Below are 14,772 nucleotides of genomic sequence, written 5' to 3'. Positions count from 1 at the left end.
ATGCTATAAAGTCATTTAAAAGAAATTTATAACCGTTTCATGTGAAAAAGAAAATAAGCCAAATCACAAGATGAATAAATATGAAGGCTTTCTGATTTAATATAATTATTATTAACCCTGCTGTGGAGCCCTTTTTAAAAAAATAACTATGAACAGGTCCCATCCCCCAAACTACCAATTTAAATTGGTCTCGAGTGCAGCCTGGGCTTTGTTTTTTTGGGGATTTTTCCCCCAAACATCTGGAAAGCTAGAGTGAGAAGTACCAAATTCTTAAATAGTAAAATATAGGGTAAAATATCCACATACAGTAGTATACTCAAAGTACATAAGTTCTGTTAATACAAAATAAAAATAGCTAGGAAAAGACCACAGTCTTTTAAAATGTAGTAATTCTAGTTTGAACTTTCAGATGGCAAGTATGCACAGCATAAATTGAATGCCTAAATAGCCTTTTGCCAAAACAAAGGAATTCTAATTGCTAATCCTTTTTCAAATTATTCCAATGGCTCTTCTTTCACAAAAATTATCCTATGCTTGTGTATCAGAACCATTAAGTTTTAAAGGTTATTAAAACTTGGATTTTTAACAAGTTCATTCTCAATTCATACTTTGAAGGAAAATTTGGTTTTACTTCAAATTAAATACAGTGAAAAGTATAGAGACAATAAATGAACAAAATGCACTTTAATAAAGTACTTTCACATAACCAAGTCAAGCAAAGCATAGTATTTTGAAACACTGGTTTAAAATGCTTCTTAAAATGGAACAGGAAGGAAAGAATCATGTGTAAGTAATAAAAAGGGTATCTCTAATCACTGTGGGGAAAATAAATATACTGAAAGGATAAGGCATGCTTAAAATTTATTAAAATTACAGGAATGATTTCTCAGTCCTTTAAGTTTATTTATAGAAATGTACATACTGTTCACTGCTAGAACTGTATGATGATAGTCACGATTCTCAATACTTTGAGTACATAACCTTATCTGAAAAATTAAGCGTACACAAAACAAAGGACAAGAGGGCTCCAGAATATATGATAGTAATTGTAAGAAGGTGGCCAAGAAAGCCAACTGTGTGTGTACCTACGGGTCAGCCTCCTACCTCAGTCTTCCAAGATGCTGGAATTACAGGTGTGCATCATCACACATGAACAAAAAGTATTTTTTAAAATTTCACAAAACAATGATTACATGTCCTTTTTAGTCATTGGAACACTGCTAATCTCAATTACTTAACTCCTTAGGGAGACAGCCCTTTATTTGCCTTATTATTCACTATTAAACCATTAATTCCCAAGTTTCCCAATTCTGCAAACATAGTAAATATTCAAATATTCAAAGTTACCAAAAGTGGTGATGTTTGTTGCTCAATAAAAGTTTTTATAGGTGTTCCACATCTGGGACAAAATGAGTTAATTGGGCCCAGACTGTGTTACAATATGTACATGTGTAATCAAGGTATGATTTCTGTCCAATCTTTCTGTAGGACATTGTCTCTATCTCAGCAAAATTATTTCAGAATGCCCTTGTTGGCTATATAATGAGTTAAAATAAAAAGGTACATAAAGCATCTTATTTTTAATTAAATTATCATTATATTAGAATCAAAATATATATGAAGACCAACGGAATAGAAGACAAATCCACATTAGTCATCTGATATTTGACAATGGTGCCAAAAACATACTGTAGAAAAGATACTCTTTTTAACATGGTTCTGGGAAAACTGGACATCCTTATGTAAAATTATGAAACAAGACCCCTCACCCAGCACAAAAGTCAAATCAAAGTCAGAAACTTGGAAATTAGACCAGAAACTTTGCAATTCCTAGAAGAAAACAGGATTAACACTCCATCATATTGGTGGTGCAACTTCCTTGACACCTAGAGTTCAAGAAATCAAGAATTAAGTAGAATGGCATCAAATTAAAATGTTTCTCCATACCAAGGGAAATGACAAGATCATGAAGAGAAAGCCTATGGAAGTAAAGGAAATCTTTGCCAACTACTCTTCTAACCAGGAATTAATATCCAGAATATATAAAGAACTAAAAAAAACACCAAAAATAAAATACAACCCATTCAATTAATGTGCAAAAGAATTAAACAGACATTTCTCAAAAGAAATGCAAATGGCCAACAAATATATGAAAAAAAATGTTAAACATCTCTAGCCATCATGGAAATGCATATCAAAAATACAGAAAGATTTCCTCGCCAATCAGAATGGCAACCATCAAGAACACAGAAAATAAATGCTGGTGAGGATGTGAGGAAAAAAGGTACTTCACACATTGTTCATGGGACTTCAAATTAGTACAACCACTCTGGAAAGCAGTATGGAAAGAAATGGAACCACCATATGACCCACCTATCTCATCCCTAGATATTATATAGGCATATCAATGTTTACAGCAGCACAATTCACAATATTCAAGTTATGGAACCAGCCCAGATGCCTATCAATAGATGGACAGGGACTGGGGGTGTGGCTCAGTGGTAGAGTGCTTGCCTAGCACGTGTGAGGCACGGAGTTTGAGGCACCACATATAAATAAAAGGTCTATCAAGATCTATAAACTTTTTTTTAAAAAGATGAACAGATTAAGAAAATGTGGTATAGATATATACACAATGGAGATTTACTCATCCATAAAGAATGAAATTATTGTACTTGCTGGTAAATGAATGGAACTAGAGAACATCATGCCTGACTCAGAAAATCAAGGGTCAAATATTTTCTCTCATATGTGGAAGCCAGAGAAAAATAAGGGAAAGGGCAGGGATTGAATATCATAAAGATATAGGGAAGATCATCACAGGAAATGCAGAATGCATTTAACAAAATCATACTATGTGCACGGATAAATATACCAGAGAGAATTCCATCTTTATGTATCTGTACAAAGCACCAATTAAAAATAAGAGCTAGGGAAATAGCTCAGTTGGTAGAGGGCTTGCCTCATATGCACAAGGCCTGGGGTTCAAACCCCAGCACCACAAAAAAAAGTGAAAGGAAGACCAACAGAGTAAAGGAGAACAGGGGGAAAGGGGAAAGCACCAGGAACTGAAATAAAGTGAATCAAATTCCATGTATAACTATAATGCTAAAAAAAATTTTTTTTCCTCACATCCACACTACTAAACAACAAAAAAATGGTAAAATGAAGCAAAATGATAGAATGTGGTAAAGGTAACAAAGCAAAGTACCTCTATTATTCATACCTTGGTCTGAAAATGAATCCTGTTTCCTTCCTTCCACATCTCAGTTTGTAGAGTTTGTCCTGGATATACTGGTTTTGCAAAACGAGACTTTGGTGGGAGAAAAAGTGGAGATTAAAAGTACTTTTAGCTGGGGAGATAGCTCAGTCGGAAGAGTGCTTGCCTTGTAAGCACAAGGCCTTGGGTTCGATCCCCAGCACCAAAAAAAAAAAGTGCTTTTAACTATCATACTGAGGCAGGGAGGGGAAATTGGAGAGGTTAGACAGCAAAAAAGAAAACACACTTAAATATATTTAGATTCATAAAAGACAAATACTATCAAAGTAGAGAAATATTACAGCTACTGCATTAATAAGTTAATTCTTTGTCTTTCGAATACAGAATCAGTAAGTAATCTATCATGACAAATCAAAAAACAAAACCATCATCATTAGGTAGAGTTACATAGATAAGAGAGCTATTCAAAGAGCTAGTGTCTAAGTCTCAGGCTGGGGTTGTGGGTCAGTGGTACAGCACTTGCCTAGAATGCATGAGACACTGGGTTTGATACCACCACATATATATAAAAGTCCATCAATTAAAAATATATAAAAAATGGAAGTTTAAAAAAGTGGTCTAAGTCTGGATATGAGGCCTGACTGGGTATATATAGCAAAATAATTCTTATACTTCTCTATATTTCATTGAATCTGTATATAATTACATAATTAAACATAGCTTTAATAAAGAATATGAAAATGTTATCAAGGGCAAGACATCAGAAAATGCATTTTCACTACTTCATGGGGCATAAACTAATATAAGATTTAAGGCAGTGTCAAGTACCTTCAAAAACTTTTAAGTATACATCTTTTGACTTATGCAAAAATACTACAGGCACAGATCTTTCTCTAACTTAAAATGGACAAAAATTTAAACTCATACATTGCTGGAAGGACTGCAAATTGGTACAACCACTCTGGAAAACAGTGTGGAGATTCCTTAAAAAACTTGGAATGGAACCACCATTTGACCCAGCTATCCCACTCCTCAGTCTATACCCAAAGGATTTAAAATTGGTATACTTCAGTGACACATTCACATCAGTATGTTTACAGCAGCTCAATTCACAATAGCTAAACTATGGAACCAACCTAGATGCCCTTCAATAGATGAATGGATAAAGAAAATGTGGTATATATACACATGGAATATTACTCAGCCTTGAAGGAGAATAAAATTATGGCATTTGCAGGTAAATGGACAGAGTTGGAGAATGTCATGCTAAGCAAAATAAGCTAATCCCCAAAAACCAAAAGCCAAATGTTTTCCCTGATAAGTGGATGATGATGCATAATAAGGGGGGGTTGTCAGGGGGCAAGAGAAAAATGGAGGAACTTTGGATGGTATAGAGGAAAATGGAGTGGGAGGGGGTGGGGGAATGAAAGATAGTGGACTGATTCAGACATTTTTACCCTATGTACATGTATGATTACATGAATGATTTGATACTACATTATGTACAACCAGAAAAATTAAAGTTGTGCTCCATTCATGTACAATGAATCGAAATTCTGCTGCCATGTATAACTAATTAGAAGAAAAATAAAAATTTTTATTTTATTTGAAAGTATAAAAACTAAAAATAATATGCAGCCATCACATTATAAAAAATATTTTTATTAGAGTTCAAATATAGCTACTTTACATTTTCTGTTAAATTAAGGCAAATTACAAAACAGAAAAATTCAAATCTTTTTAAAACACAGATGCTGACATGTATATACCTAATTTATAAAATAATCCAATTAGTCTGTTAAAACTATATGATATTCTTTGTGGTGCATGGGTGCTACAGCTATTCATAGCTCCAAAAAGACAATGTACTGACTAACTCAATGAGATAATGTCTATTACTATAGTATATAATGATAGAAAAGACTAATATTCAAATTATGTAATAACGTTCACATACCTTAATTGCTTTGAACCTTGACACATCATTATCCGCAAACTGCCGTAAAACATGCCTGGCAGAAAATCCAAAGGTACATAATCCGTGTAATATGGGCTTCTCAAAACCTAAAAGAATAGAATTTAGATGGCTATAGGCACTTTCGTGTTTCAAAATCAAGTACCCAGTTAATTTAGGATTTTTGAAATAGTCTTTAAATTAGCCTCAACTATATCATATATTTTAAGAAACATGGAAAATATTTTTTGTAAATAATGGTTTCTGGTACAAAATTTGTAAATTAATAAAGAGGAAAAGTATGTGAGATCTGGTGGAAAAAAAAACTGTTTAATTTTGGTTGAGGCATGAAAAATCACCCATGGTGATTTATTTAAAAATCTGTGTACTTGGTTGATTTCCCCCTAATCTGTCAGTTCCTTTTCTCTTCCAATTAATATCCTTGTCCTTTATGTTAATTTAGCCTTCCCCATAGTACTATTCTAGATCTTGCACTAGCAGGAGTTCATTTCACCATAATCTGAATTTCAAGTATATCATTTTCCAAACACTACTTCCATATCTTTTGCATAAATATACTAAGAACTTTTTTTAATTTATCTTTTAATTTTTTACAGACAGCATTTTGATTCATTGTACACAAATGGGGTACATCATTTTGTTTCTATGGTTGTACATGATGTAGATTCATACCATTAATGTACATAGGGTAATGATGTCTGTCTCATTCCACAATTTTTCATACCCTCCTCCCTCTCATTTCCTTCTACATAATCTAAAGTTCCCCCATTCTTCTCTCACTCCCCAACCCCCACTCCCATTATATATCATCCTCCACTTATCAGGGAAAACAGTCAGCCTTTGGTTTTTTTGGGATTGGCTTATTTCACTGTAGTAAGAACTTTTTTAAAGTGTTACTCAAATTACCATTCATAAGTAGCAGTAGCTGACATTCTTCATTGATACATATTATCAACTCACCTGCAAGGCTAGCAAAGTTAGGATCAATGTGTAAGGGATTCCAGTCTCCACTGAGGCGGTACAAAGCAGCCTGTCAAAGAATTATGAATGTCACTAGTACTCATTAAAAATAGGAAATATGGCTGGTTATTGTGTAAGAAATGCATAATGTACCTAATTTCAAGCTGATTTTTTAAATATTTCTAACAAAAAAAAAATCTGTAAGTGTTTTTATGTAACACCCAACACAGAAATTAGTGTGTGGGGGGCAGAGGGGGATTCAAACAATCAGAAATTAGTGTGTGTTGGGGGGGTGGTTTCAAACAATCAAGGCAGGCAATAATTGCACACCACTGCCAAAAGAGAAATTCACAAAAATATCAATCTACTCTCATTAAAACACAATGAAGATAAGGTAATGTTTTTAGTCTCTTAACCAAGCAAAACTATGCCAACTTTAATGGATTGTTTTAAATTAAAACCCATAACACTCTACTAGACATTTATGTCAAAGACTTCTCACAAATTTGCATTCTCTGGTATACTAAATTCAGAATATCAATATACCCTGCAAGAAAACAGACTGATATCTTAACAATACGATTTCTGCTGAGTCCAGACTTTTACTTTGCTAATTTAGTTAAATAAGATAGGATTAGCAGAAAGATGTAAATAATATGGAAAAGTAACCATACTTCCTGGCACTTAAACTGTGAATTTTTCAAGCTAGACAGTACTGAAGGGAAGATTCAGAAAACATTTAATATAGGTATTTAATGTATCTATATATTAGCTTGACCCTTTGCAGGGGTCTGCCTCCAAACTTCTCATCAAATGCTGTTAAGTTTTCCAAGACTACTACAATATTCTATGAAGACTAGACTTTATACATATATGACTTTTTAAATCACTAAGCATTGTTTTAATGTTTGATTTTTTTGTAATTCATATGGAAATGTCATTTTCTTTTTAATACGCTTTGTATAATTTTAATGAGCTCTTTCCCTTCCCCATTGCTCCATAAGATAGTTACTTTTTGATAACTCAATATTCTTTCCCTTTTGTTTTCTAAATACAATCAAATTATTAAATACTATTGACTTACAAGAGTCTGTATGAAGTTGGAGGACTAAATTCTTTAAAAGCACTTTACAAACAATAAAACACTAGACAAATGAAAGACAAGACACATTTCAGGGCCTCAAAGGGAAGCTGTCAAACTCATGAAAGACCATGGGTTCAAGTCCAGCTCTAAGATTAATGGGCAAGTTTCTTCAACACACTAAGCCTCAGTTTTCTCATTTACACAAGGCGCTAGAGATGTAGCTCAGTGATAGAGCATTTCCCTAGCATGTGCAAAGCCCTGGGTTCAATTCCCATACTACATGGGGGTGGGGGGTTGAAAATCTACCAGGATTTAATGAGACAAAGCTTACATGGTATTATTCATGGTAAATACTACTGCCTCAATAAACATCAGCTAATTTTTAAAAAGATTTTAGCAACAATATAAGTCAACAAAGTGTTTAAGATTAGTACTAGCATTCTTAACTTGCAGACATCGCTTGTATAAATGGAAGTCTTCTAAAGAAATAATTTCAATAATGGCATCACTTCCTATATGTAGCAGAGTTAGCAAAGACAAAGGTTCATCATGAAAAGCTAACTGCCTGAATGTTTGAGTACACTGAATCATAAGTATTCTCTAATAAAGAATACTGCCAAAGCTTATTTTCTAAATAGTTTTGAAGGACTGACATATTTCAGAAAGCTAAAAATGTTTCATTTCTGCCTACATGTCAAAGTCATTACAAACAACAACTGAAGAGAAGGGAAGGAAGTAAAGGAAAAACAGCTATATTGTCCAATATATTAAAAGTGAGTGGGAGCATCTTCTGTACATGAGTAAATTATTTAATCTGGGTTTATTTTTTAATTTATCAAGTTAAACACTAAAGTCTCAGAAATAAGTACTCCCTAAATCTTCACATCCTCCAAAAAATTTTATAGATCAATGAAAATAAAATTATAAACATCTCAAGCCTATAGTATCACTACAAGACAGAACACAGCAAACTTCAAATTTTATAGCAAAATAAGTACACATTTCCAGCAGCACTCTCAACCACCCTCTGAAAGCTACAGTGGAGAGTTGGAGGTGTTGGGTAGAGTGCTGCCAAAGCAGTACCTGTAAAATAGAAGAAAAAAAAATCTACTTCCAGATCAAGTTCACTATAAGAACAAAAATGCCAAAAGAAATCCTGGAGATTTTCTTATGAAAGCACAGACTATAGAGCAAAGAATTAAAAAGTGCACAGGACTGCAGAAAGACATCACTTTGAACAAAAAAGACAAGACAAAGATATTCCCTTCGAGGATGGAACAGTAAAGAAAAATAGCAAAAGAGGTTTATATTCCTGAAAATTAAAGAGAACTAAAATTTAAAACACCTCCCCCACAGTACTCCGCTCCTAACGTCATCCCTTCAAGAAACTGCACTTTGCTACACGACTTTAAGATTAGAACAATTTCAAATTAGAAACCTTGGAAATCATCACAAATCATCAACCTTATCTACAAAATGCACAGAGGTAAATAATCTATCTATACAAAGCTACTGTAAGATTGAAACAAAATAGGAACCAAAACATAAATTGTTCCTTTCAGTAAATTAATCAACTCCCAATCAGAAGAAAACTAACGAAATACTGAAGCATTTGGAGACATGAAACAATATGAAAAAACTGAGATGAAATAAACTCATGTTGACTTGCAAAAGAAATAGAAGAAAAAAATCATATTTAAAATGAATACTAAATTACAAAGTGCCCAAAGGAGAAGAAATTCAAATAAAAATATGGATGGTCCTGGAGGCTGGGTGTGGTCAGTCAGGCCAGTTATTTCATACTAGACAAAGGTGCCAAAAACATACAAAGGAGAAAAGATAGCCTCTTCAACAAATGGTGCTAGCAAAACTGGAAATACATATGCAGTAAAATGAAATCAAAACCCTATCTCTCAACATGTACAAAACTCAACTCAAAATGGATCAAGGATCTAGGAATTAGACCCTTCACCAAAGAGAAGAAAAAGTAGGCCCGAATCTTCATCATGTTGGCTTAGGACCAGACGTCCTTAACAAGACCCCCAAAGCGCAAGAAATAAAAGCAAGAATCAATAAATGGGATGGATTCAAACTAAAAAGCTTTTTCTCAGCAAAGGAAACAATAATATGAAAATAGAGCCTATGGAGTGGGAGAAAATCTTTTCCACATATACTTCAGAGTACTTAATCTCCAAAATTTATAGAGAACTTAAACTTTATACCAAAAATACAAAGAACCCAATCAATAAACAGGCTAAGGAACTGGGCAGACACTTCACAGAAGAAGATATACCGGTGATCAACAAATATATGAAAAGGTGCTCATCTCTAGAAATTAAAACCACCCTAAGATTTCATCTAACTCCATTTAGAACAGTTATTATCAAGAACACAAGCAATAATAAGTGTTGGTATGGAAGTGGGGGAAAACGCACACTCATAAATTGCTGGTAGAGTTGCAAATTGGTGCAGTCACTCTGGAAAGCAGTAAGGAAATTCCTCAGAAAACTTGGAATGGACCCACTATTTGACCCAGCTATCCCACTCTCTCATTTATACCCAAAAGACTTACAATCAGTATACTACAGTGACACAGCCACATCAATGTCATATCTGCTCAATTCACAGTCGCTAGATTGAGGAACCAACCTAGATGCCCTTCAAATGATGAATGGATAAAGAAACTGTAGTATATATACACAATTCAGCCATAAAGAATAAAATTACAGCATTTGCTGGTAAATGGATGGAGTTGGAGAATATAATGCTAATTGAAATAAGTCAAGCCCAAAAACCAAAGGCCAAATGTTTTCTCTGATAAGTGGATGATGATATATAACAGGGAGGAGGGGTGGCAGAGGGTGGGGGCAAGAGAAGAATGAAGGAACTTTGGATGATGTAGAGGAAAATGGGGCAGGAAGGGGTGGGGAAAGGAAGAGTAGACTGAGACAGTATTACCCTATGTATATGAATTGTTATATGAATGGTGTGAGTCTACATTGTGTGCAATCACAGGAATAAAAAGTTGTACCCCATTTGTGTACAATGAATCAAAATGCAGTCTGTAAAAATAAAATTTTTTTAAAAATATGGGTGGAAGAAAGGGAGTGACAGAACCATGAAAATAAAAAGGAGAGCAAGAGGAATTAAAAGGACAAAAAGAAAATGATTGAAAAAGATCCCACATATACCTGGAGTATCTAAAGAAAGAAGAAAGAAAACTAATATTTAAAATTACAATCCTTTAAAAGATCCTAATATACATATCGGGGAGCAATGACACCTTCAGACTTTAAAGATAAAGAAAATGCTGAGGGCCTCAAAAACAAAGATCTTCTAATTTGCAGGGGAAGATAATTAAGAGTGGCATCTGACTTCTTAAAAGCAATATTCATGGTAAGGTAGAAATGGAGCAGAATGTTTCAGATTTCATATCCAGCCAAGCTGTCATTAAAGAACCATCCACAGGAAGAGCTTCATCCAACCCAGAAGTAACTTAGCAGCACAGACAAAGGACTATTATTTTGAACTGTAAACTCAAGATGAAGACAAAGGATGGAAAAAATATATAAATGTTAAATGCACTAAAAAGGTAAAAATGCATTCCCTAAAATAGAGATAATAAAAAGTAAAAATGCATTCCCCAAAATGGAGATAATGGAGATAATGGAGAAAAAAGGTAAAAATAAGTTCTTTATTATACAAAAAACAAATGGAAGGGAAAGGACTGCAATTTAAAAAAAGTAACAGATTAAAAAAAGAAAATGAAGCAGTCAGGACATGAAGAAAGACACATAGGACTTCTGCTTTTCACTGTTATGATGAGTACCTCAAATCAACTTAAGTCTTCCACTATAAACAACTAGATACTTATTTTCTTTAACAACAACAACAACAAAAGTGGGGTTACACCTGGTCTTAAATATTGGACAATTAATAGGGTAGTAGTATGATTCTGGACCAAAAAAAAAATATATATATATATATGCATATTATAGAGCAAATATATGTATGTGTACATCCCACTCCTTGGCCTATACCCAAAGGACTTAAAATCAGCATACTACAGAGATACAACCACATCAATGTTCATAGCTGCTCAATTCACCATAGCCAGACTGTGGAACCAACCTAGATGTCCTTCAATTGATGAATGGATAAAGAAACTGTGGCATATATATACAATGGAATATTACTCCACCATGAAGAATGATAAAATTATGGCATTTGCAGGCAAATGGATGAAATTGGAGAATATCATGCTAAGTGAGATAAGCCAATCTCAAAAAACTAAAGGACAAATGATCTCGCTGATAAGCGGATGAAGACATATAATTGGGGGTTGGAGGGGTTAGCGTTAGGGTTAGGGTTAGGTTTAGGGTTAGGGTTAAGGAGGGTGGTAAGGATGGAGGAAGGAAGGACTATATAGAGGGAAAAGAGGGGTTGGAGGCGTGGGGGGGAAGGGAAAAATAACAGAATGAATCAAACAACATTACCCTATGTAAATGTATGATTACACAAATGGTATGCCTTTACTCCATGTGCAAACAGAGAAACAACATGTATCCCATTTGTTTACAATAAAAAATATATACACACATACACACACACACATATATATATATATATATATATATTTACTCTATAATCACCATAGATTCTCCTCACAGTACTTCCAAGATTATAACACAAGAAGGAAACCCAAACAGCAAAATGCTGTCACTGAATTAGAAAGATCAGAGTACTGGGAAGCCAATGCAGCTAGATTTTGTGTGTACTAAGGAGGAGGAACTACAAGGAAAAGAACTCCAGAAATGAACTAGTCCCTGAAGGCCATCCAGAAAGGCCCTAAAAGATGAGACACCACATGAAGAAAGTCACATGGCGAAAATTCAAGGCATCACAACTAAAAGCTTAGCAGCACAGGCCCTAGGCTTATAAAAGTCATTTTGGAGGCTTCCAGCCTTGCCATCTGAAAACTACTATTTGTAGAGAAGGATCACTCAGTGAACCCACAGAGTCCTGGGGAATAATAAATCATTGTTTAAAAAAATAAATCAGGTAGTAGGTATAATGTATGTGGTAATTTCATTTGGCTTTATTTAGGCTTCTCAATGATTTATTTCTGCTTCTCAATGGATTAATCTGCAAATTTTTACCTTCACAGAATCGGTCAAGTGGAGGTGACGTGTTGTGACAAGAAGGTGATGGTACGGTAGTAGTCCTAAAAGCTCAAAGAAGACTTTCTGGAGCTAAAAGTGGCAGTAAATCCGTCTCTTTGAGGTTATAGGAAAAGATGTACAAGAGTTCTTTTAAATACTGAGAACTGGTATACTGTGATCATTTTTCAGACTGTATAAAGTAAAGAGATTCCAATAAAATTATATGTTGGGATTCTTCTAGATGAATGAATATTGTATAACTGATTCTTCAATGACTTTGCATGAGTCCTTTTTGGTTCTAAAAGTCTAAAGGAAAATCTGAGAGAACTCTTAAGGAGATGTGACTTAATAGTAGAATCATTAGGAATACAATCAGTCTTTGCATATAAAACTCAGAGCTGATTAGTAGATTAACTTAGGTGCTTCCATCAAAGAATTAGTACTTTCTGACAGATAAGAGTATGCAAGTGACCCAGATGGTCTAACCAACATCTGATCTTTTCACAATTTATGGCTCCACAAAGAGGGGTCCTAAATCTGCAAAGTTCCCCAATGAAGTCTTCTTTATGATGTTATGTCTACTTTCAGTTCAACCAAGCAGAATTTTAAAGAACTACTTCTTAATGGATAGTAGAACCAATCTGCCAAAAACTAACTTCATTTAATAATGATAACTCATGTCTTAATAGTCACAAAAAATAGTATCAGATATGTATCTGGGGAAATTACAGATATTTGTTCTAATATGAAATTACAGATATTCTCGAATGCAAAGCCTTATCTCTTTATTGTTTGGTCTTTCTAGACTACTGTAGTTAAATTTTATTATAAACTAGAAAATCCACCTGTATTAAAATATCAGCTTGAAGAAAGTCTACTATTCTATTTTAAATAGAATATCCCAGAGGTAATATGAACTAAAAATATGGTCATATTTCTTTACTAAGAAATAACTAAAAAGTTTTTTGATTAAAAAAATAGCACGAAGTTTGCTATAATGGCATAATTTTTTCTTGTTTCCTCCTCCTAAAGATTTGCCCATCCACACTCATCTTCCACTACTTTCCAATGAATGCTCCAATTTAATCCTTAAATACACATTATGTTCTCCTCCTCTCCCACACTCTATCAATTATTTCTCAAGCCCTTACCTGACAAACCGTGAGCCCTACTTCTCTGAGAATATCCATATAACATCTTAGTTCAGCAAGGTCCCATTATTACTACCGAACCTTTGTACATATCCCTCCCTAATGAGGATCCCTTCTCTGAATGTAACACTTGCTCTACAAATAAAAGCACTGAATTTAACCATTCACTTCTTGAGGGAGGTGCCCTAGTTACTTAGAACATCTACTTCTAGAGTATCCAAGTGTCCTTTCCACTCCATGACAATGACATTTCTTCTACTGATTTGTATTTCCTACAGAACAGATCCAGTTTCAGATGATGCACAAATTCTCTGAAACTTAGGCAAAGTTTGTTGCAATCTGTTTAATGAAAATTTATGATTCAAAATGGTCAAGAAGCACTGTCAAATGACAGCCCATTATATATACAAAAAAACTGAGAACTTAGAAACTATCCTGTGTCAGATAGCAAAATATTAAATCTTGCTAAAAGCTAATAAAAAGTTCATCCGAAAAAGAATAAATGATAGAAAACCCCTCTAGTAACTGTGTAGAAACTCAAACCTAAAATTATCCAGCTTTTATCTACAGAAGATACCATTTTTATTTCAGTATAACCTGAGAAGAATAACAAAGCATGTGTTGGGTTTTCTAAACCAAAAAAGCCATGAACATTTGTTGTTTTGTAATACCCTAACAAAATTAATTTCTCTTTTAAGCTTTCTGTAAATGTGACTGCATTCTTAAACAGTAAAGGATATGGAAAACATTTAAAGGGGGGGGGGGAACCAAACTAAGGATAAAGTAGCTTTCTTTCCATCACCTGATTATTTAGTGCAGAAAAAATATATATAATTCAGATGTACCAATCTTAGTTCTTTTTGAAAATCATATTTCTATTATCCAAGGAACAAATCCTGCAGAAGTTCTCAAAACTAACAACACAATGAATATTACAAATAATTTGCAGGTATTACACACTAACAGTGTAACTCTAGAGGTTTAAGGATTTTATTCTAGGGGTTAGAGTTGTGGCTCAGTGGTAGAGTGCTTGCCTGGCATGTATGAGGCCCTGGGTTCCATACTCAGCACCACATACAAATAAATAAAGTTAAAAAAAAAAAACCCCACTGACAACTTGAATTTTGTTCTATAACTACATTGTTAAAAAAGAATCTTGAGGTCTCAAAAAGAAAACTTGCTTTTCTCGTCTTTATGGTTGCCTTTCATTTAAGTAGATC

General features: G+C 34.0%; 1 protein-coding gene and 1 long non-coding RNA gene across 2 annotated transcripts in view; one reads left to right on the top strand and one right to left on the bottom strand.

Annotated features, from left to right (window-relative positions):
• The window catches only part of HSD17B4 (hydroxysteroid 17-beta dehydrogenase 4), a 134,572-nt gene that overhangs the window by 15,996 nt on the left and 103,804 nt on the right, over positions 1 to 14,772 (bottom strand). The window contains exons 18-20 of the mRNA XM_079145668.1: positions 6,156 to 6,225; positions 5,178 to 5,284; positions 3,227 to 3,313 (exon numbers count right to left, since the gene is read on the bottom strand). Of these exons, the coding sequence (XP_079001794.1) occupies positions 3,227 to 3,313; positions 5,178 to 5,284; positions 6,156 to 6,225 (264 nt within the window). The remainder of the gene's footprint in view (positions 1 to 3,226; positions 3,314 to 5,177; positions 5,285 to 6,155; positions 6,226 to 14,772) is intronic.
• On the top strand, positions 6,234 to 10,792 carry LOC306664687. The gene is made up of 2 exons (XR_013764773.1): positions 6,234 to 6,393; positions 6,434 to 10,792. It is a non-coding gene; the product is annotated as an uncharacterized lncRNA (long non-coding RNA).

The sequence above is a fragment of the Sciurus vulgaris genome, assembly GCF_902686455.1.
Source record: "Sciurus vulgaris genome assembly, chromosome: 6".
Lineage (NCBI taxonomy): Eukaryota > Metazoa > Chordata > Mammalia > Rodentia > Sciuridae > Sciurus > Sciurus vulgaris.
This window is presented reverse-complemented; position numbering and strand designations above follow the sequence as displayed.